We start from the raw sequence: 21,809 nt of genomic DNA on the forward strand, positions 1-21,809 counted from the left end.
CGAGAGGTTAGAGAGAAACACCTGTAAGTGTGCGATTTCTCTTATAAACTATTTCATCTTCATAGTGGATTACTGCAACGGCGAAAGACAGAACGTAGTCTCACCTTGAGGCGAACCTGTATAAATCCTTTTGTTTGTTTTCATGCTTGTTATTTCTTTCTTCCACGACTATTATTATTGTTCTCATTAGTTTGGAATTAGGGCATCTAATTCCTAACACAAATGGTTTTGGGCTAGCTCCTTGTCTCTTTATTCGACTTTGTTCTTTCACAAGGTCATTGATAAAGACACTACCAGAGATGTGTAGCATAATATAGAGATTTTTTTATGGGTGGCACTCTCGTGCACGAATCCAATATATCAAGATGAAATTGCAATTCCTTCTCAAAGGTACTCAACTTATACCAAAATATGTACAACATGCCAAATCACTTGCCTATAACTTGCCTGATCAATCTCTTCGGACACTACACGATCTTGGCTGGGAGTTTGATCTAATCGTGGTAGCCATTAACTCTCATCCCAACTATGCCACCTTTGTGGAGGTATGTGACCTTTTACTAGATTTTGAATTACGACTCTCTTCATTAGCTTCCCTCAAAGTGTCAACCTTTACTACTCATATAGACCATGGACGCCCAAGCAACCATCCTTCTCCTAAATCTGTTGGTGGTCCTTCATCAAATGACCAGGTTGGATCAACTATAAGTTGGTTCATCAATTGACCATGGTGGTCAAAACACCTCTACCATTGCTTCTTCTTCATCCATGACTCCCAACATTAGTTTCTATCAATGTGGTCACCCTTATAAAAAAGCCAACAATTGTTGGACACCAGATGACATCATTGAGGCCTCTACAAAAGCATTCATTGCTCTTTATGTGTTTAATCCTAAAAATCCTAATTGATTTATTGATATTGGCACTTCACAACATGACTTCAAATGATTCTAATATTTCTAGTAAGCAAATTTATCCTGGTCTCGAGCGTGTTCCAATAGGAGATTGTACTAGTATTCCTATTTTTCATGGGGTGTACCCCTTGTTTATCTGTTGGTTCTAACATGCAATGCAATGTTTTATTAGTATTATTTCTCACCAAGCGCCTTATATCAGTTTTCAAGTTTACAGAAGATCACAATTGCTATTTTGTATTTACTTCTTCTGATTACTGTATAAAGGAAAAGAAGTTAGGGCACCTTCTTCACCAAGGGAAAGTTAATGGCGGCCTCTATTCCTTTATATTTTCTTCATCAAATAAAATTCTTCTTTTTTAATAAGGCATCTTCTGAATTATGGTAGGCTTGATTGGGACATCTGTAAGCTCGGACATCCGTAAGCTCAGACATTTTATGAACTTCAGCTTGAACTATCCATATCATATACTCTATCTAGCAAGTCTCCTTGTCGCAGTTGTCAACTTAGTAAAAGTCATAAGTTGCCCTTTGAAATAAAGCAATCAAGACTACTTCTTTACTTAATATCATTCACCATGATGTATGGGGCTTAGCTTCGCAAACATCTTTAAGTGGATTTCATTATTATCCTATTCTCGTTGATGACTTTAGTCATTTCACATAGTATTATCCACTTGTGAGAAGTTTGATGTTATTTTAATTTTTTTGATCTTTATTTGCATGGTCTAGAATATTTGTGATACTCAGGTGAAATATATCCAGAGTAATGCAAGGGGAGAGTTTATAAGTGATAACCTTCAACACAGTTTTCATAAGCATGGTATCATATAATCGCTTCTCTTGCCTTAGCACTTTTGAAACCTAACCATCCTAACCTAAACCCATATTAAACGACACCCACATCCAAAACTTCATGTGAAATTTAATTACATCGGTTTTTATACCTCGCAAGCGTACGAATCGTTCATGTAATCTAGCGGGAAGCGAGGGTCATATCCATAGGGAGGACTAAATTTTGTGTATTCTTCAGTCAACTAGCCTAACCAAATATGATGAATTAATTTGAACTAAACACTAATTATATCCTAAATTATCAAGCAATAATCTAATTAACTACTTGCACAACAGGAAACATCAACTCTGGATTTTATCGTGATTCGTGCCTCTCGAGTGCCACGTAACAATGAATCCAGATTCTCAATCCTTGCGTCTAGCCCCTCTCGGGCGCCTAGAGTTAATGACAGAGATCGGATTACAATAGAATGCAGAGAATCAATTTTCTATTGTGATGATGCTAAAATTATCAACTCTAGATTTTATCGTGATTCGTGCCTCTCTTGAGTGCCACGTAACCACAGATCCAATTTCTCAATCCTTGCGTCTAGCCCCTCTCGGGCGCATAGCGTGAAAGACAGAAATCGGATTAAAATACCAAAATCCAACCTAAATTACTATCCTACCCTAACTAGCTAATTTAATCAAATATCCGGAAAACAAATATTCGTTAAACATTAATTATCAAATCAAATTTAATAAACATTCAAAACCTAAGTTCAAACTATAGGAAAATTAAATTACAAAATGACGGATTACTCCCCTTCTCCTTCCTCCCGCTCGAGCAGCAATGGCTGGTTCTCACGGGTGCTGCAATTTCCAGAAAATGATGGCTTCGGGTTGCAAGAGCGAGTGGCCAGAGGTAGAGACGACGCCGGCCAAGAAGGATAGAAACCCACTGATGGAGGTGGTGCGGCGGACGACGGAATGGAGCCGAAATCCTCTGACCGGCTCTCTCGAGTCTCAATCGGAGTCGAAATAGCTTTGGAAATGGTCGGAAATGGGTAACCGACGCCGGAGGATGGTCGGAATGCGGAATTGGCGCCGGAGGAGCCCTCTCGGGTCACCTCTCGGCCTGGCGAGCAGAGAATGGCAGTGTCAAACTCGCCGCGACGGAGACTCTCTCAAGCTCTCCTCAGGTCTGTTCTCATTTGCCAGATGGTGGTGGACGACAGTGATGAACGGCGTTCGGAGGGAGCCCTCTTGGGTCTCCCCTCCTTCGGTCGGCGGCCCTTTTCCCTTTTCCGTCGACGGTACCCTGTTTTTCCCCCTTTCAGTCCCTTTTCTTTCAAAACGCTCTTACCCTAAAAATCTCTCTCTTTCACTAATGGCATTTTGGTAAATATCTCCTTCTCCACCAAAATTCTCCTGAAATTCCATAATTGAATCCATAAAAATCATTTCAGGAAGAAATAAACCCTAAAAGTAATGAAATATAATTCAGGAGAGAAAAATATGCAATATAGACAGTGATTAATGCCAAATTCAATAAATGCACGTTTCGTTTGAAAATCGATAAATAACCACTTATAACATAATTATAAGGGCTATTCTATTATAATTAACCTAGTTCTCATGTCAAAATTTGGCATCTATCACATGGCTAGTAAATAAGGAGAACTTTCATAGAGATGGCATATATTTGTAATTATGCAAGTTGGTGTATGCCCTCTTGTGTCGTTTTTCTTTTGAAGCATGTAGCCCTAAGGGCATTGTAGTCATTGTAAACACCTTCCTACAACTACTCAATCCTCTTACTTTTGGCTCAAATTCGTCCACACCTCTCTCTTTTTCGCTTCCTTCTCTCCCTTGGTTTTTTCTCTCCTCTCTGCCAAGAGCTCGAATTCCTCTCTCCTCTCCTTCCCTTGAGATCTTGTGTTTAAATCTTGTTCCTAGAAATCAACATGTTATCAAAGTGGGCAAAGATATTAGATGGAAAAGGAGAAGAAGATGGAGAAGAAAGGGAAGAAGAAGAAGAAGAAGAAGAAGAAGAAGAAGAAGAAGAAGAAGAAGAAGAAGAAGAAGAAGAAGAAGAAGAAAAAAGATGAGTTTCTCATTTTCTTTAAGTCTTTCTTTCCCAATTCCTATTGTTCATTACATGTTTTACTCTCTTACCGTATGTTTCCTCTAGAAAATTATATCCCATTGGAAATATATGTGATTCTAGTTTCCAACTCGAAAAGAATAATTGAAATCAGATTTTTCTAGTAAGAGAAATCGACATCTGAAGAAGCAAAGGTCAAGCAACAAAAAAATTTCATGTAGTAGCAGAAAGCCTCAACTTCCTTAACGGTTTGTACTAACATTTATGAGGATTTATATTGAGAATTATATCTCAAAATAAATTTATTCTACTTTCTATCTCAATAAACCATTTCTCAATATGATCTTTCTAAAGAAAGATATACAAAGGAAGAATCAAAGGTCATGCTGGTATCTTGTTGGTTGAGAATATCCAAAATTAAGTCAAAATATTTTGCTTCACATTTTTAGTTCCTAATTTTGGTTGAATTTCCTATTTTTTTTCAAAATCTAGTCAATATTTTACCAACTTGAGTATCTTTCCTTCCTTAAATTTTCTTTTGTTTGATTTCACATTACATTAGTTTCCTTAAGAGAAGTCATTCCCATTATGAGTTTAGTTTCCATTTTGATAAAGTCTGAAAACTTTGAATTAGAAAGCCTTGTTTTCTCATTCTAAATTCAAAATATAAGTGTCCTAAATCTCCCTCATTCCATAAATCATCTCTTGAGTATTTTCTTTGCAAATCGGTCAAGTTGCGTTAAAATGTAAGTGCCTTATATGAGAAGTCTATTTTTAGAAAGATTCCATTATTTTGTTCCATCTAAAAATTTTCTTATTGGCCGTAATCATTATGTTCATAGAGGAATTGTTATTTTTACCACCCTTTTGAGTAAAACCTGGTCATTTTTCATCCATCTATTGGTCTAAAAGCACCTCCTTACTTGGAAGTATGAAGAGCTACATTGTGCACCTCCTTCCTTTTGAAGTATGAGAGTTGTTATCTTTTTATTCACACCCTTAATTCCTCAAAGAATTTTCTTCAATTTGTTTTTATTAAAATCACTTCAAAGCAATGCCTATAGACCAACTACCTAAAAAGTATAGGAGTGTGCCCAACATCCAGCATGAGTCAAGTTTTTTTATTCTTCACCCTAAAGGTGTTTTTTGTTTGTGCTACCCATAGAAAGTGCGTAGTCTCTTTTTTGTGGCCTACAATTAGGCTATTTTACTCTTTTGAAATTGATCAGAGTGTGTATGGAGCTTTTTCGTATGGTTAGGAGTGATTTTTCTTCTCTCACCTTTATGTTGTGCAAGTTGGGTCTCTTGGTAAAGAACAAAGAGATCCCCAGCTTGAAGGGGAGAAGTACAAGAAAGAGGTAACCAATAATGAAGAATTCCACATGTTGTGGTATTCAACTTTTTTGTTACTAGAATATCCAAGTAAGGGAGAGACAAGATGAGAACAAGATGAAGACTACAAAAAAGATGTGAACAAGAAGAAGATGAATCAAATTAAGGCAATCAAAATTTCTTTTTCAAGCACACAAATTTCTTGACCAAGATTTTTAAAGTGAAGTTACAATCACCAGCTTGAAGGAGACTATTAAAAGACACCCACGTGTGTAGGGATGGCAAGGCTAGTAAACAAGGAGAACTTTCATAGAGATGGCATAGAATTTTAATTATGCAAGTTGGTGTATGCCCTCTTATATCTTTTTTTCTTTTGAAGCATGTAGTCCTAAGGGCATTGTAGTCATTGTAAGCATCTTCTTTTTTTTATTTTGAAGCATGCAGTCCTAAGGGCATGGGGTAGAGCATTCAAACATCTTCCTCTTGGCTCAAATTCGTCTTACACCTCTCTCTCTTGCCCTCTCCTTTCTCTCCCTTGATTTCTTCTCTTCTCTCTCCCAAGAGCTAGAATTCCTCTCTTCTCTCCTTCCTTGGAGATCTCTTGTATTTATGTCTTGTCCCTAGAAATCAACAACCCAAAACCTCGAATACACAATCAATTATACATAAACCAAACAGGGCATAAAAAATTTGAACTCTAGAGGCTTAAATTCGAACTCAAACACCTCGGTTCAAACAAAAGATCGATTCTTTTTTTTAAAAAACTAACCAAAAGAAGAAGAATACGAATTAAAGGCCCAAAATCAATGAGAAAATAGATAATGACTTCAAATTCGAACTTACCCTTCCTCTTTTCTCCCTTTCTCCTTCCTCATTGACTCCTCTTCCTTTCTCCCTCTCTCTCTCTCTCTCTGTTATGGTCCCTAGCCATGGATCTAGTAACTCGGTGAGGTAATTGTAAATCCAGCACTGTATTAGGGTTCTTGGTCACTGTAATAAAGAAAATAACTCCTTTTCTTTACTTGTTCTCGTTATGCTTGAAAAGCAGTTTCCTTTTCTTAGTCTTATACGTAAATAAAATACTTCTCTTGTTGTTCTTGGCCAGGAAGGGTTAAACTCTTTTTGCTGCTCACATCTAAGAGGGTAGGGACACTCTTAAAAAGGTTGCTGCTGCCCACGTAGGAGAGATTAGGACTTCCCAACCCTCCCTTACTCGGTTAGCCTCTTTTAGTGTGATGCTTGATTAGGGAATCAAGCCTTCTCTTTTCTTGCTCGGATTGAAGGGAAATTCTTCTTTCTTACTACTGTAAACGTGGAAGAGGCTAAAGCCCCTCCTTGAACTCAAAAAATAGTATTCAAGACCCTCTCCCTTTATCTTGGATAATCTCAATGCAAAGCAGAATTCAAATAGAGAAGAAATAAAACTCAAATCAAGAGAACCATACCTAGAGCTCGTCAAGGAGACCTCCCAACCCTAAAGCTCGTCAAGGAGAACTCCAAACCCTGTTTAACCTAATTCAATACTTGCCTTTTCTCTATTTCTTTACCCTTTAAATAGGGTTTGACGTCATAAGTGTTTTAGGGTTAAAAATGACAATTCTGCCCCTGTATCCTTTCTCCTTACATAATTAATGGAAAATTATACCAAAAGCAATATAAAATATGAAATTTAAAAGTAATAAACTCAGTGAGTCATTGCTTCCTCCTTTGGGTGACTCAGTGTGCTATTGAGCCCTCAATGTCAGCCCCCCCCCCCCCCCCCCCCCAATGGAGAAAGAGTTTGTCCTCAAGCTCATAAGATGGGTAGATTTGTTGGAAGTTGGCTAGCTGCTCCCATGTTGCATCTTATTTTTCGATGTCCTTCCACCGTACAAGAATCTCCCATTGGTTATCAATATGATGGGCTCGTAATACCGTAGCTGGAGTAAGAATAACATGTCCATTGTCTATCAAAGGAAGAGACGAAATTGCAGATGGAGGCGGACCCTTAAAGGGTTTAAGTAATGAAACATGGAACACATCATGCAGTTTAGCTATTGAGGGAAGTTGCAATTGATAAGCTACTGACCCGATACGTCGAATAATAGTGAAAGGCCCAAAGTATTTTGGGGAGAGTTTATGGCGTTGTTGTCCCTCTAGTGAGTGATGAAGGTACGGATGGAGTCGTAACTAGACATAATCAGCTTCCTTGTATTCGATATCCCTGTGTCCCTTGTCATAGAAGTCCTTCATATGTACCAGTCCATTGAGGAGGTTATCCAAAATATTCTGTAGCACCTAGTCCCGTTCCAAAAGTGCATGATCGATAGAGTCCACGCGGGTGGAGCCCCCGAGTATACGATAGAAGCTGAGGCAGATCTCTACCATATAGAACACTGAAGGGAGTAGATTGTAAAGATGTGATGAAGGAATTGTTGTAACAATATTCCGCCCAAGGGAGCCATTGCACCCAGGTTTTAGGGCGATCGCCCACAAAACATCGGAGATACATTTCCACAATGTGGTTAATGACCTCTGTTTGTCTGTCTGTTTGAGGATGATTTGATGATGAGAACTTCAACTTGGTGTGGCATAGATGAAACAGTTCACGCCAAAAAGTACTGGTAAAAAGCGCATCTCGATCACTGACAATCGATTCTAGAATACCATGTAAACGAACAATATGCTACAAAAATATTTGTGCCACTCTGGATGTTGTATATGGGTCAGCCATGGGTATGAAGTGAGAATATTTGGAGAGTCGATCCACCACCACAAATAATATCGACTTGCCGGAAGATAGTGGAAGACCTTCGACGAAGTCCATAGAAATATCGGCCCACACCTGTGTAGAAAGTTCCAAAGGTTGTAGAAGACCCATTGGACTTAAATGTTCGACCTTGTTACATTGACAAACCTGACATGATGTTACATATTCTGCAATAGATGTCTTCATACCCTGCCAATAGAAATCCGCTCGAATACAATGCAAGTACTGTCATGGTATGCTGAAATGATGGCTGATACCAAATCTAAATTGTGTAGGATATATAAGCGGGAGCGATAATAAATAAGGGAGTCCTAAATGGTCCATCTAGAGTCCATGGCCCCCTCTGTGATTTTCTAGAAGATATCAAGAAGAACCGGATTGTTGACATTTTCCTTTTTCACCAAGTCTAGAAGGATAAAATGAGGCTAGTTGATCGCATATAGAAGTGATGGCGTTTCCAAACGTCTGGACAAGGCATCGGCCGCCTTGTTTAATCTATCGGTGTGGTATTCCACTGTAAAGTCAAATCCCAGCAATTTACTTATCCAGTGTTGTTGAGGAGAAGTCGTGAGGCGCTGCTCCAGTAAATATTTGAGGTTGTAATGATCAGTCCAAATAAGAAATGCACAACCCCATAAACAAGGGCGCTAATGTCGTACTGCTAGCTGGCGGCTGAAATATGCAATAGGGTGCAAGTGTTGTTGTAGAACGACCCCAATGCCCCCACCTGAGGGGTCACACTCAACCTCAAATAAATCCTCAAAATTGGAAAGTTGCATAACTGGTGTGAAAAAAGACTAAGTAGCCTATTTTCTTGAGGATATCAAGAAGAACCGGATTGATGGCATTTTCCTTCTTCACCAAGTCTTGAAGGATAAAATGAGGCTAGCAGATAGCATATAGGAGTGATGGCATTTCCAATGTCAGGACAAGGCATCGGCCGCCTTGTTTAATCTGCCAGTGCGGTATTCCACAGTAAAGTCAAATCCCAGCAATTTACTTATCCAGTGTTGTTGAGGAGAAGTCGTGAGGCACTACTGCAATAAATATTTGAGGTTGTAATGATCAGTCCAAATAAGAAATGCACAACCCCATAAATAAGGGCGCCAATGTTGTACAGCTTTGGCCAACCCGATTAACTCCTGTTCATATGCTGGCAATTTGTGGTGTCGTACTGTCAGCTGGCAGCTGAAATATGCAATAGGGTGCAAGTGTTGTTGTAGAACGACCCCAATGCCCACACCTGAGGGGTGACACTCGTCCTCAAATAACTCCTCAAAATTGGGAAGTTGCATAACTGGTGCGGATGCAAGAACTGATTTGAGATCGAAAAAAGACTAAGTAGCCTGCTCATTCCAAATAAAGGAATTTTTCTTGAGGAGGTTTGACAATGGTTCAGTAATCGGTCTATAGTTTCTGATAAATTTCCTGTAATAACCTGCCAATCCCAAAATCCCTCTCAAATTCGAGGTATTCATAGGTTGCGGCCAATCTGTAATAGCCTGAATTTTCTCATAATCCACTGTGACTTCATCATGTGAAATAATGTGGCCGAGATAGGCCACATGTGATGTTGCAAATGAGCATTTCAATTTCTCTATATATAATTGATGGGCACGTAACAGTTCAAATACCAATCGTAAATGATCTAAACTGGTTGTAAATGAGTATGTCATAAAAAAGAAAACCAGTTCAAATTTATGAAGATAGTTGCGGAATACCTCGTTCATTAATGCCTGGAATGTGGATGGGGTGTTGGATAACCCTGTTGGATGATAAACTCAAGCCCACACAACCAAGGAAGGCCGACATATCTAAGATTATTATAATATGGGTCACACGACCAAGGAATCCCTATAAGATGGGCCCAAACCCATAAGAAGTAGGACCCACAATGATTACCATGAGCTAGCATCCTTATCACATAAGTTGGAAGATCAAGAAGGACTCACAAAAGTATCTTATCTTATGGTCACGTCAAAGAAGAGTTTTAGTTTGAGTTATTTTTGTCTTTTATCTATATTGATTATTTAATTATGTTAGGACTTATCTTTAAATGTTAGAGTTTGGGTGTAATTGGGACAAGGGTAGTTTTATTGTAATTGGATTCTACTACCTTCCTCTATGATAAATAGAGGTTCATGTACTCTGATTACAAAAAGTTATTGAATTCAATGAAGTATTTCTCTCTCTTTTCCATAAATTCAACATGGTATCAGAGTAGGTTCTATGAGTTGACTTTGTCAACTCAGGGAGGTAATGTAATCATTTTGTCTAAACCCTAAACCCTAGGTCTAGGTTCTTAGTTATTTTTTTTCAATCCCTACCGTCTTAGTTTTCTTTGTGTTTTTTACCTCCATACGGAGTTTTTCATATTGTAAATTATATATTGACAAAAAGATATTAGAGTCTAATTTCCAAAGAAAAATGATTTGTTCCAATCGGATTTATTTACAAAGAGATATAGATATTTGAATGAGCGAAGGTCATATTGCAAAAAGGTTCAAGCAGGAGCAGAAGTCTTCAGATTCTGAGAGAAATCGATATTTGAAGCAGCAAATGTCAGATTGAAAAAGAGGTTAGAGCGGTTACAGAAAGCCTCAACTTCAGAGGTATTTTATGCTATCAAGAAAGAGACTTTATATGAAGAATTATATATCAAAAGAAAGATACATAAGTCTATTGTCTTTCCTATTCAACCAATTCTCGGTATGATTTTTTTATAAGGAGATATTGATCTTGGAAGAATCAATGGTCATTCAGGAAAAAAAAAGAAACAATACTTAGTTTGGCCAGATGACAGAGACCGAACTCTATCAGATTATTTATCTTCATATATTTATATGTTATGAAGAGAAGTTATACTTGGATGAAAGGTGTTTTATTATAGTTTCATATGGAGAAAATTTCATGTCAATCTGATCTATATTTAAAGAAATATTCGCATTGGAATAATCAAAGGTCATGCTGGTATTCTGTTGTATTGAAAAATCGGAATTTATGCCAATTATTTGTGTCACTTTTTGAGTTGATATATCAGGAAAACATCTCACTTCTCCCTGGTTTGAGGGCTTTTTTATACATCTTTGTTATTTGGGCTTATTGCTACATCTATGATATTTGGTTCAAGTTGGGATCACTGCCATTACCTCCCAGCTTGAGGGGGAGAAGTAGAAGAAAAGTACAAGACAAAGGTATTTTATTCCTTTTGTTGTAGATAAGTTTATGTAACCAAAATATTCAAGAAATGAGGAGCACAAAAGATGAAGTTTGTGCATCTTGATCCCTTAACTCGTGCTTGCTTTGGGTGAGGACTCTTCTTGGTGTCCCACGTCCTCATGGTGGGTTCCATTGTTATGGTCCCGAATCTGACACAAGGATTCGTGGTTACGGTTCCGGTTTGGCCATGGAGAATTGTAGAAAGACATGTGGAATTGTAGGGAGACATGGAGAGGAAGATAAAAATCAAACCAAAAGGAAGCTTGAAAACCCTAGAGCTCATTGAGGAGAACTCTAAGCATGTTTACCCTAAAATTAACCTAAAATCAATGCTTGTCTTTCTCATTACTCTTACCCCTTAAATAGGGTTCACCCAGTTAGGGTTCAATATAAAATATTACAAAAATACCCTTGTAATTAAAATATTCTAAAAATATCCCTATAAATAAAATATTCCAAAAATACCTTTGTGACCTAAACTGAAATAAATAAAGTAAATTAAATAAAAATAATAAAATAATAATATTATTGTATTATTATTTTGTTCATAACATTACACCCCCCCCCCCCCTCGAAGAATGAGCTTGTCCTCAAGCTCGAAGGTAGGTCTGCTTACCCATGCCGATGTCTCCCTCCATTCTCAAGCGTCAACCATGGTATCTGTGGTAGCCCTCTGGGTTACAAAACCAGAGCATCCAACCAGAGAAGCAATTTTTTTTTTTTGACATAACCAACTCTCGTCAAAATTTCGGCTCTCCCACCTATAGTATGATGTTTCCTGTCTAGACCTCCTCATCCCCTATGCTTTATCGGCAATGAACCTTGCAGAAGAGATGGCAATTGGCTCCTTGAAAGTCAATATCATCATGGACCAATGTGTCTTTGATTTGTATGGGAAAGTGGATAGGACAACTGGCATTGCTTTACCGAATCTGCTGGTGAAAGCAGTCTCAAACCGTAGCACAATTCCGTAACACTCCCTTGAACCAGCAATCTTCGGCTCCAACTCAATGCTAGAGGTGAAGTCAACATTACTAGACTCCATTGTCACCAGATCAACGGTCTTGAGAACTGATGTTCCTGTTACAATATCACTACTGTCGACTACATCAACAATAGGAAGCTGGGTAGCATCTTCAGGAACTTCCTTCCCAATGATAGACATGTCAAATCCATAGACATTTTCCCAGAATGGAACGCTAGTTCCACCTCTCCCAACTCCAGTAGCAAACATAGTTGCCATATCAGGAAGAATGGCCCCTGCTTGAGCAGCAAATAAACTCAGTATTCTAGTACCACAACCAACATCCAGAACTATTGCATGGCTCATGAGAGAAGGATTATTCAAAATAGCTGCCTTATAAGAATTTGTCCTCACCATCTCGCTGATCATCTCCCTGTGACTTCCAAAAGAACTGTAAGCCCCAAAATAATTCTCGTTTACATTCTTGATTTCTCTAGCAGCAACATTTACAAAAGAAACCTCCAGACTTTTATCCTTCCTTTCCCTTGCAGGAAATCTTCCAAGCTCACCCCCCGACATGCCATTTCCAGCAATAACATTTTGGTCCTTGTAAGCAGCAATTGGAAATTTATGAACATCTTCATGTACCTTCTTAAAGGGTCCATGAACATAATCAAGTTCATTTAAAACAGCATCAAGAACATTCTCATCCGCCAAGCAAATTCCAGCAAAATCTCTGACGTTATCCACCTCCCTCAGGAGTTCCTCTCTGTCAACTGTTGGGGTACACTCATCTTGGTCATCTTCGTCCCCGTCAAAACTATGCAAAAATGCATCCTTCGACATGAATGGTTTTAGATCTAATGTTTTCCCTTCAGGGATAGAGGCACAAGCAGTTCCAACAGTGACAGTATGGAAGGACACTTCTGCTGGATTGCCTCCAAATTCTCCAAATTCAAATACTGGGTCTGTGAAGAAAATTACATCATAGTCGAGCTTGTCCTCAAGCTCGGAAGTGCTTTTAGAGAGGAGTATCTGCACTGCAATAGCAGCAGCAATATGAGAGAACAGCATGATCGTGGGCTCAAGAGCTCCAATAATGGTACATGCAGTAAGAACTGACATTATTTTTGTTGTTGTCCCTGTCCGGCCAGAAATAGCTACATCCGACAGAGGAGTAGCTGTTGTGCCCATAACAATAGATACTTGTGCGCCATAAGTCACTGTTGCGACTACTTTCTGTATAAGCAGCACTGGTTGCAGTTGTGGCACTGCTGGCAACATTGGTTTCTGCAGTGCCACAACAACAGCACAAAAAAAATTGGGGAAAGGACCCAAGGGCTGCAAACCCAGCAGCTTCCTCCTCTCTGGGTCGGTGAGCCTCTCAAGGAATGGAGATTTTTCCAACTGTTCCATGCTAGTCCCAGTAATGTCAAAGATGTCCTTCTGCCTTGGTGTCATTCTCCTGTGAGTTGCATCCTCGATGATGCCTAGTTTTATGGACTGGCCAAACTCTTTCCAGAACTTAGTATAGGATCCTCTCTTCAACAACACTTCATCACTGAGTGCAGCTATATTATCACCAGTGGAAAACTCATTAGGATCCTCATCAGCCATACGACGGATCATGTCCCGTGCCTTCTTGATGAGTTGCCTCCTTATTGTCTTCAAACTGCTGTGTTGTTGAAGCATTTCTCGAGACACATTGAGTGGCAAGGGATCAGAGTCAACAAGACCCTTAAAAAAGCTTAAATATTTTGGAAGAAGCTCATCAAATTCATCTGAGAGGAAGACTCGCACATACAACTTCAAATTGGCTTTGTTGGTATTGAAGTAACTCTCATACAAATCAGGTGAAGCCTGAGAAGTAACAAACAGGACAACTTTGAACACTACATCACCTGCAGCAGTGAAGTGACTCCAAGCCATTGTCATTTCATCACCCAAATCCTTTGCAAGAGAATGGTAAAATTTGTAGTACTCTTCATCAGTAACCTCTTTGGGATTGCGCAGCCGTATGGCCTTCACATCATTCATGACTTCCCAGTCAGAAGTTTTTTCCTTCCCTTTTTTTGTCTGTGGCTTTTTCTCACCATCTTCCTCTTTTACTTCTTCCTCCTCTGATGAATATGCAGCTGCTTCATCTTCACTTGATTCATCACCATCTGCTGGAACTTCTGACTCAACCTCCTGGCTTGCCCCGAGATAGATGGGGAAGTTGATGAGTGCAGAGTATCTTTTCACCAATTCCTTCAATTTGTCATCTTCCAAATATTCATCAGCTTCATCCCTGAGATGAAACCTAATCGCGGTACCACGACCGAATGGTTCATTCCATGTGTCCTCTGAGATTGCAAAGGCTCCATCAGCAGTAGACTCCCATACATATTGTTTGTCATTGTTTTGTTTGCTGAGAACTTCAACATAATCAGCAACCAAATATTCCAAGTAGGAACCAACTCCAAACTGCCCAAGGAGATTCAGATCGCCTCCTGTTTGCATTTTCTCAACGAAATCTGCCTTCTCAAAATTAACGTGCTTATCAGGCAGGAGCATCCGATTAAGCACAGACATATACGGGACATGCACACTGGTCTCGTCAATTGAAAAATTAAACAGCCTCAACGTGTCAATTGAGCAACAAACCCACGCACAGTGAGTGTGCTCATCAACAGCAAAACATAACCCTCCAAAAAAAAATTCCAATAGTCCCCATAAAATTATTTCTATGAATGTCGGCATCCCCAGAAAAATTACATGTCGAAATTCATACACCCAAGCCCGAATACCTTCAATTGGGTATTGTTTCTTTGCATCACGGAACAGAGAACCGTCGTCGCCAATTTTCAAGCAATGGTGCTGCTGCTCAGCCCCTGGTAGCCCCTTCACCCCCATGGAAAAAAAATTATACATATCGATTGAGGCCAAGTTCGAAGCTTAACCCAAAAGACGTTGATGGTGATTCCCCACTGGACTGCCGAGGGCGAGGTTGAGTGGAAATTTGTCTGATGGAGCTGACGGAGTCTCCCCCTTCTCCGGTGGTGAACAACAGCCCTTGGAGGCTTCACCGCTTGGAGATTTGTCGAGACAGAGTGCACTCGGAAACACATCCCGGTTGAAAGAACCACCGGAAATATTACCTTCTCCTGTTCGGCAAGGTGTTTTGCTTGTTGTGAGCCTTGTTGGTGTAATTTCAGATTTGAGGTCTCACCCAATTTGTCCAACGCCGACGAGGTGTTAAAAAAACCCCTCCAATTTTGGATTTCTTGGGGTCCCTGCCGTCAGATTTCGAAAGTTTGGAGTCCAATTATGATTTGTGTCTTCAATTTCGGATTTTGCCGCCACAAGAGAGACAGAGGGCGTTCTGATTTCTTGCGTCTCCTGCCCTTCCGAGACAGCGTCTCAAGCAACTTCAGCAGCTAGTTTCTCTCTCACAGCAAACTCATCTCCCCCTCCGTTTTGTGCCGACGTTGTGTTCCTTCCACTCGTTAGACTTGTTATGTTGTCCATCCTCCCATTCAACCTCTCTATATCAAGATTAAATTTTGAGAACCTCTCGAACATCTCATCAAATTTTCTTTCATTCTTTGCCTGACATCTGAGGATCAACTCTGGTAATTCACTTTTGTTGATTTCCGTCTGAGAACCCTGCTCAGATATTCATGTGTTTCTGCTCTGATACCAGTTGTTATGGTCTCAGATCTGACACAAGGATTTGTGGTTACGGTTCCGGTTCAGCCATGGGGAATTGTAGAAAGACATGGTGGAATTGTAGGGAGACATGGAGAGGAAGATGAAAATCAAACCAAAAAAAAGCTTGAAAACCCTAGAACTCGTTGAGGAGAACTCTAAGCCTGTTTACCCTAAAATTAACCTAAAATCAATGTTTGTCTTTCTCATTACTCTTACCCCTTAAATAGGGCTCACCCTGTTAGCGTTTAATATAAAATATTACAAAAATACCCCTATAAATAAAATATTCCAAAAATACCCATGTGGCCTAAACTGAAATAAATAAAGTAAATTAAATAAAATAATAATGTTATTGTGCTCATAACACCTACCTGCTCGAGCACCATGGTGGGTCAAAGAAGAAATTTTTATATCGGATTATTTCATGGGTTCTTTTACAAAGTTTATTATTTGGGTCATGTTATATTCAGCAGCAACTATTATGTCTCTTTGGGGACATTATTATTGAACAAGAGGTGGCCTCATGTCATCATTTATTTTACCCCGTCAAAAAGATCAAAATTATTTGTGGTTGGGAGTCCATGACAGAGGAACTTCATCCCCGTCAAAAACATCAAAATTATTTGTGGTTGGAAGTCCATGACGGAGGAACTTCATCCCCGTCAAAAAGATCAAAATTATTTGTGGTTGTAATTCCATGACGCAGGAACTTATTATTACATCTATGTTATCCCCCCCTGTAATGGCTTTTATGTCTCCTACCACTTGAGAGTTGTTATCCTGTGGAGGTACACGGTGGTGGACACTTCAGAGCAATACCGATAGACACACTTCCGATAGAAGACGGAGTGTGCCCCACATCCAGCATTAGGATTGGAGTATTGATCAATGACTTACTGGCTAGGAGTGATTTTTACTCTCACTTATATTATGCCGCAGGGCCTCAATGAAGGACGCAACAGCGTGAGAGGGAGTATTGGAAGATGAAGGCATTTTGGAAGATGTGTAATTTTATACAAAAATATTCTATAAATCATTTACAGCAAGCTAGTCGTTTATGTTGTTCTTTCACCCCCAACTTGAGGGGGAGTGTTGGAAGATAAGCTCAAGCCCACACGACCAAGGAAGGCCTACATATCTAAGATTATTATAAGATGAGCCCAAGCCCATAAGAAGTAGGACCCACAATGATTACCATGAGTTGGCATCCTTATCACATAAGTTGGAAGATCAAGAAGGACTCACAAAAGTATCTTATATTATGGTCACGTAAAAGAAGAGTTTTAGTTTGAGTTATGTTTATCTTTTATATATATTGATTATTTAATTATGTTAGGACTTATCTTTAAGTGTTAGAGTTTGGGTGTAATTGGGACAAGGGTAGTTTTATTGTAATTGGACTCTACTACCTTCCTCTATTATAAATAGAGGTTCATGTACTCTGATTACAACAAGTTATTGAAATCAATGAAGTATTTCTCTTATCCATAAATTCAACTAACCCAAATGGAATGACCACAAATTCAAAGTGGTCATGATGAGTGCGAAAAGCCATTTTCTCGATGTCGTCTGGGTGCATGCGAACCTGGTGATATCCCGAGCACAGGTCCAACTTGGTGAATATATGAGAACCATGCAATTCATCTAAAAGCTCCTCCACCACCAGAATAGGAAACTTATCTATCACAGGTTGGGTATTCAATTCCCGATAATCAACACAGAAATGCCATGTACCATCATTTTTTTTATGAGGAGGACTTGTGATGAGAATGGGGAACGACTGTTGCGAATAAGGCCTTGTTGTAGCATTGTTCGACATTGTCGTTCAATTTTGTCTTTCTGGAGATGTGGGTACCGATAAGCTCTAACGACCACCACTTCTGATCCCTATTTTAAACATATTCGATGGTCACAATGCTTCAAGGGAGGCAGCCCCGAGGGCTCTTGGAACAAGTCCGAGAATTCCTCCAGAAGATTTTCTAGATTGCTATCTGGATTGTCTTATGAGTGAATCGTATGAATATGATGGAGCTTGTCCACATGACTGCCCTATAATAATACTTGTTGTTCACCCATTGAAAAACTCATAGTTAAAGCAGTAAAATCCCATAAAATAGGGTCGAGTGTTTGCAGTCATTTAATACTCAAAACCATATCTAACCCAGCTAGAGGTATGACAAAAAATTCAGAATGAAAGAAAGTCGTACCGATTGAGAACTTAACTTTTTTGTAGATGCCGAAGCTAGGAATTTTTCTCCATTAGCAACCGAAATAGTTGTTGTTGAGTGTGGAAGTATCTGCAGTTGAAGGTGTTGAGCAGCAGTCCAACTGAGAAAATTATATGTACTTCCCGAATCCACAAGGCTGGCAAGGTCCTGGTCCATCACTCAAGTGCGAACATGCATCTCTTTGGCAGATTTCTGTCCTTTAATGGCATGCAGAGAGATTTATGGGGGATCCTCCTTAGTATTATCAATCTTTAGTGGTTCTGGGATGTCTTATGTGATTTCATTGACCTCTAACCAGAACAATCGTTTACACTGATGGCCTGCCCTATATGTTTCATCACAATTGTAACATAAGTTCTTTGCTCTGTGCTCCGCCATCTCCCCACTAGTTAATTTTTGAAATATACTAGGCGGGTGGGTTGCTAGGCCATGTATCTGCTGTAGGATTACTACCAGAATAATTTCTGACTTGTTGCCCTACCTGAGAAGCTAGTTGAGTATTATTATTGCGCCTCCCTTGCCAGCTAGTAGAAGTGTTCCGGTCCCCTTGCCAAGCGGGCCTCCTGTTTTGAAATTTTTGTCAAAGTTTCAGTGTGTGAGCTAGATTCATTGCTCGAGCTAAGTTAGCAAGTGCATGTAGCTCCACCTCTAACCGTAATGACTCATTAAGGCCTATTGTAAATAAATTGACCTGCTGGTCTACTCGAACCATCGGACTAGCTCTTGCCAATTTTTCCTGGAATTGTTTTTTATAGAGCTCCACTGGGCCAGTTTATCGTAACAGCACCAAATCCCCCAAGGGGTTGCTGTGGGCTGGAGCACCTAATTGTATAGTGCATAGTTCTTTAAACTCATCCCAACCCAGCACTAATCTATCCGACTCAACTTGATGAAACCAAAGTTGTGCTTCCCCAAGCAAGTGGAAAGCGGCCAGCCCTACCATATCATTCGTTGCTGTTCTTTGATGGATAAAAAAATTTTACACCTTTGTAACCAAATCAAAGGGTCTTCTGACCCATTAAAAGTAGGAAAATCAAGTTTTGTATACCTTGGTACGATGCCTCCTCCCTGGTTGAAGTTTCCCATTTGGCCAGGAAAAATTGTGTGTCCAGCAAACTGATCTCCCCCTCTGTTGTGCAAATTGCCCTCTCCTCTTTGTTCCGGACTTTTGTTCCTTCCAATCCCATATTTCCCATCATCCCAGAGAGTCTCTCCATCTGAATAGTCATATCTGGAATTTTTACTGTCTACTCCATCATTACAGCAATTTTTCTATCAGTTTCTGCCTGTGCTTGCTGAACTCCATGCACCAATTCCTTTAACTCATTCATGTTGTTCTCCGTCGTGTTACCCTGCTCTAATTCCAAGTTGTTAAGGTCCCTAACCATGGATCTAGTAACTCGGTGAGGTAATTGTGAATCCAGCACAGTATTAGGGTGCTTGGTCATGGTAATAAAGAAAATAACTCCCTTTCTTTACCTGTTCTCGTTATGCTTGAAAAGGAGTTTCCTTTTCTTAGTCTTCTACGTAAATAAAATACTTCTCTTGCTATTCTTGGCCAGGAAGGGTTAAACCCTTTTTGCAGCTCATGTCTAAGAGGGTAGGGACCCTCTTAAAAAGGTTGTTTCTGACCACGTAGGAAAGATTAGGACTTCCCAACCCTCCCTTACTCGATTAGAGGCTAAAACTGCTGATCGATTAGGGAATCAAGCCTTTTCTTTTCTTGCTCAGATTGAAGCGAAATTCTTCCCTCTTGCTGCTGTATATGTGGAAGAGGCTAAAGCCCCTCCTTGAACTCGGCTGTTGTAAACGTGGAAGAGGCTAAAGCCCCTCCTTGAACTCAAAAAATAGTATTCAAGACCATCTCCCTTTATATTGGATAATCTCAATGCAAATCAGAATTCAAAGAGAGAAGAAATAAAACTCAAATCAAGAGAACCATACCTGGAGCTCGTCAAGGAGACCTCCCAACCCCTAGAGCTCGTCAAGGAGAACTCCAAACCCTATTTAACCTAATTCAATACTTGTCTTTTCTCTATTTCTCTACCCTTTAAATAGGGTTTGACGTCATAAGTGTTTTAGGGCTAAAAATGACAATTCTGCCCCCCTGTATCCTTTCTCTTTACATAATTAATGGAAAATTATACCGAAAGCAATATAAAATATGAAATTTAAAATTAATAAACTCAGTGAGACATTGCCTCCTCCTTTGGGTGACTTGGTGTGCTATTGAGCCCTCAACACTCTCTCTCTCTCTCATTGTCTCCTCTTCTTCATCCTTCGCTTTTCTTCTTCCTCACCATCTCCTCTTCCCTTCTTCCACACACCCTTCATCTTTTCTCCATTTCTCCTTCCTTTCCGCCTCCTCTTCCTTTCCCTCTCTCTCACTCTCTCTCCAACTCTCCCTTTATTCTTCCTCTTGTTTTCTCCTGATGTCTCCCTTCTTTTTTTCATTCTCTCTCCTATTAAACTCTCTCAAAACTTCTCCCATTTTCTGCTCTATTCATTTCTTCTCTTTTTCTAACTAAAATGCCCCTAGTCATTTTATTTATTCTCATTGTATCCTTTAAGTCATAACACAAATACCATGACAAACTCTATAAAAGGGAACATAATGCCTACGAAAGAATTTTATAAGCAAATTCTATAGTTACATGGTACCAGAGTTTCTTCCTTGTTGGCCAATTCAATTTTTTCTACCACCATGGCTTCTTCCAGTTCTCTTTCCGCTCCCAATGAAACTTCTCTTCCTGTTGTGAAGTATAATTCCCAGAAGACCTCTCTTGAGGTAGGCAATGCCAATTTTTTTTATATGGAAGATTTAAATTGTTGGAAGATAGGGACCAAGCTCACACGACCAAGGAAGGCCCAAATATCTAAGAGTATTATAAGATGGGCCACATGACCAAGGAAGACCCACAAGATGCGCCCAAGCCCACAAGATGGGCCTAAGCCCATAAGTAGGACCCACCATGAATACCACGAGCTGACATCCTTATCACATAAGTTGGAAGATCAAGAAGGACTCGCAAAAGCATCTTTATCTTATGGTCACGTCCAAGAACAGTTTTAGTTTGAGTATGTTTGTCTTTTATCTCTTTTGAGTTATTTAATTATGTTAGGACTTATCTTTAAGTGTTAGAGTTTGGGTGTAATTGGGACAAAGGTAATTTTATTGTAATTGGACTATACTACATCCCTCTATTATAAATAGAGGTTCATGTACTCTGATTATAATAAGTCAATGAAGTATTTCTCTTTTTCATAAATTCAACAAGGTATCAGAGCAGGTTCTCTGAGTTGACGTGGTCAACCCACAGAGGTAATCTGATCCTTTTCTCTAAACCCTAAACTCTATGTCTATGTTCGTAGTTATTTTTTTCAGTCCCTGCACCCGTAGTTTGCTTTGCATTTTTTACCTCTAGAAGGAGTTTTTTAATATTTAAAATATATATTTACGGAAATATATTTGAATCTAATTTCCAAATAAAAAATATTTGTTCCAATCAGAGTTATCTACAGAGAGATATAGATATTTGAATGAGCAAAGGTCATATTGCAAAAAGGTTCGACCAGTAGCAGAAATCTTCAGATTCCGAGGTTTTTTTGGCTATCAACAACTAGATTTTATATGAAGTAATATATATCAAAAGAAATATTTGTAAGTCTATTCTTTTACCAATTCAAAAAAAAAAAATTATCTGAGTTATACACAAATAGAAATCGACATTTGAAGTAGCAAATGTTAGATTGAAAAAGAGGTTCGATCGGCAACTGAAGCCTCAACTTTCGAGGTATTTTATGCTATCAACAGAGAGACTTTATATGG

The 21,809-nt window shown here is 39.3% G+C and overlaps 2 protein-coding genes across 2 annotated transcripts; both read right to left on the reverse strand.

Annotated features, from left to right (window-relative positions):
- Window positions 1-8,910: 8,910 nt before the first annotated feature.
- LOC137963076 (endoplasmin homolog) lies at window positions 8,911-14,954 on the reverse strand. Its single transcript, XM_068810257.1, has 3 exons — window positions 13,435-14,954; window positions 13,021-13,059; window positions 8,911-8,944 (listed from the first exon to the last, which is right to left on the reverse strand). Exons 1-3 carry the CDS (start codon window positions 14,952-14,954, stop codon window positions 8,911-8,913), a joined length of 1,593 nt encoding a protein of 530 aa, XP_068666358.1.
- LOC137962054 (probable protein arginine N-methyltransferase 3) lies at window positions 11,895-12,959 on the reverse strand (the record flags this gene model as incomplete). Its single annotated transcript, XM_068808770.1, has 1 exon — window positions 11,895-12,959. A coding segment is annotated over one exon (1,065 nt), but the record flags the coding sequence as incomplete, so codon positions are not given.
- Window positions 14,955-21,809: the final 6,855 nt, after the last annotated feature.

This window comes from Aristolochia californica, unplaced genomic scaffold (assembly GCF_029961685.1).
Source record: "Aristolochia californica isolate CCGP_79_NKW_82.1479 unplaced genomic scaffold, dmAriCali1.0.hap1 SCAF_4, whole genome shotgun sequence".
NCBI lineage: Eukaryota > Viridiplantae > Streptophyta > Magnoliopsida > Piperales > Aristolochiaceae > Aristolochia > Aristolochia californica.

Coding starts and splice junctions, on each gene's coding strand:
- LOC137963076 (XM_068810257.1), bottom strand. CDS start 14,954: ATGGGGGTGAAGGGGCTACCAGGGGCTGAGCAGCAGCACCATTGCTTG. Junction 13,060..13,434: donor CCATTCCTTGAGAGGCTCAC/CGACCCAGAGAG, acceptor CGAGCTTGAGGA/CAAGCTCGACTATGATGTAA. Junction 8,945..13,020: donor ATTTTCTTCACAGACCCAGT/ATTTGAATTTGG, acceptor TCTTATTTGGAC/TGATCATTACAACCTCAAAT.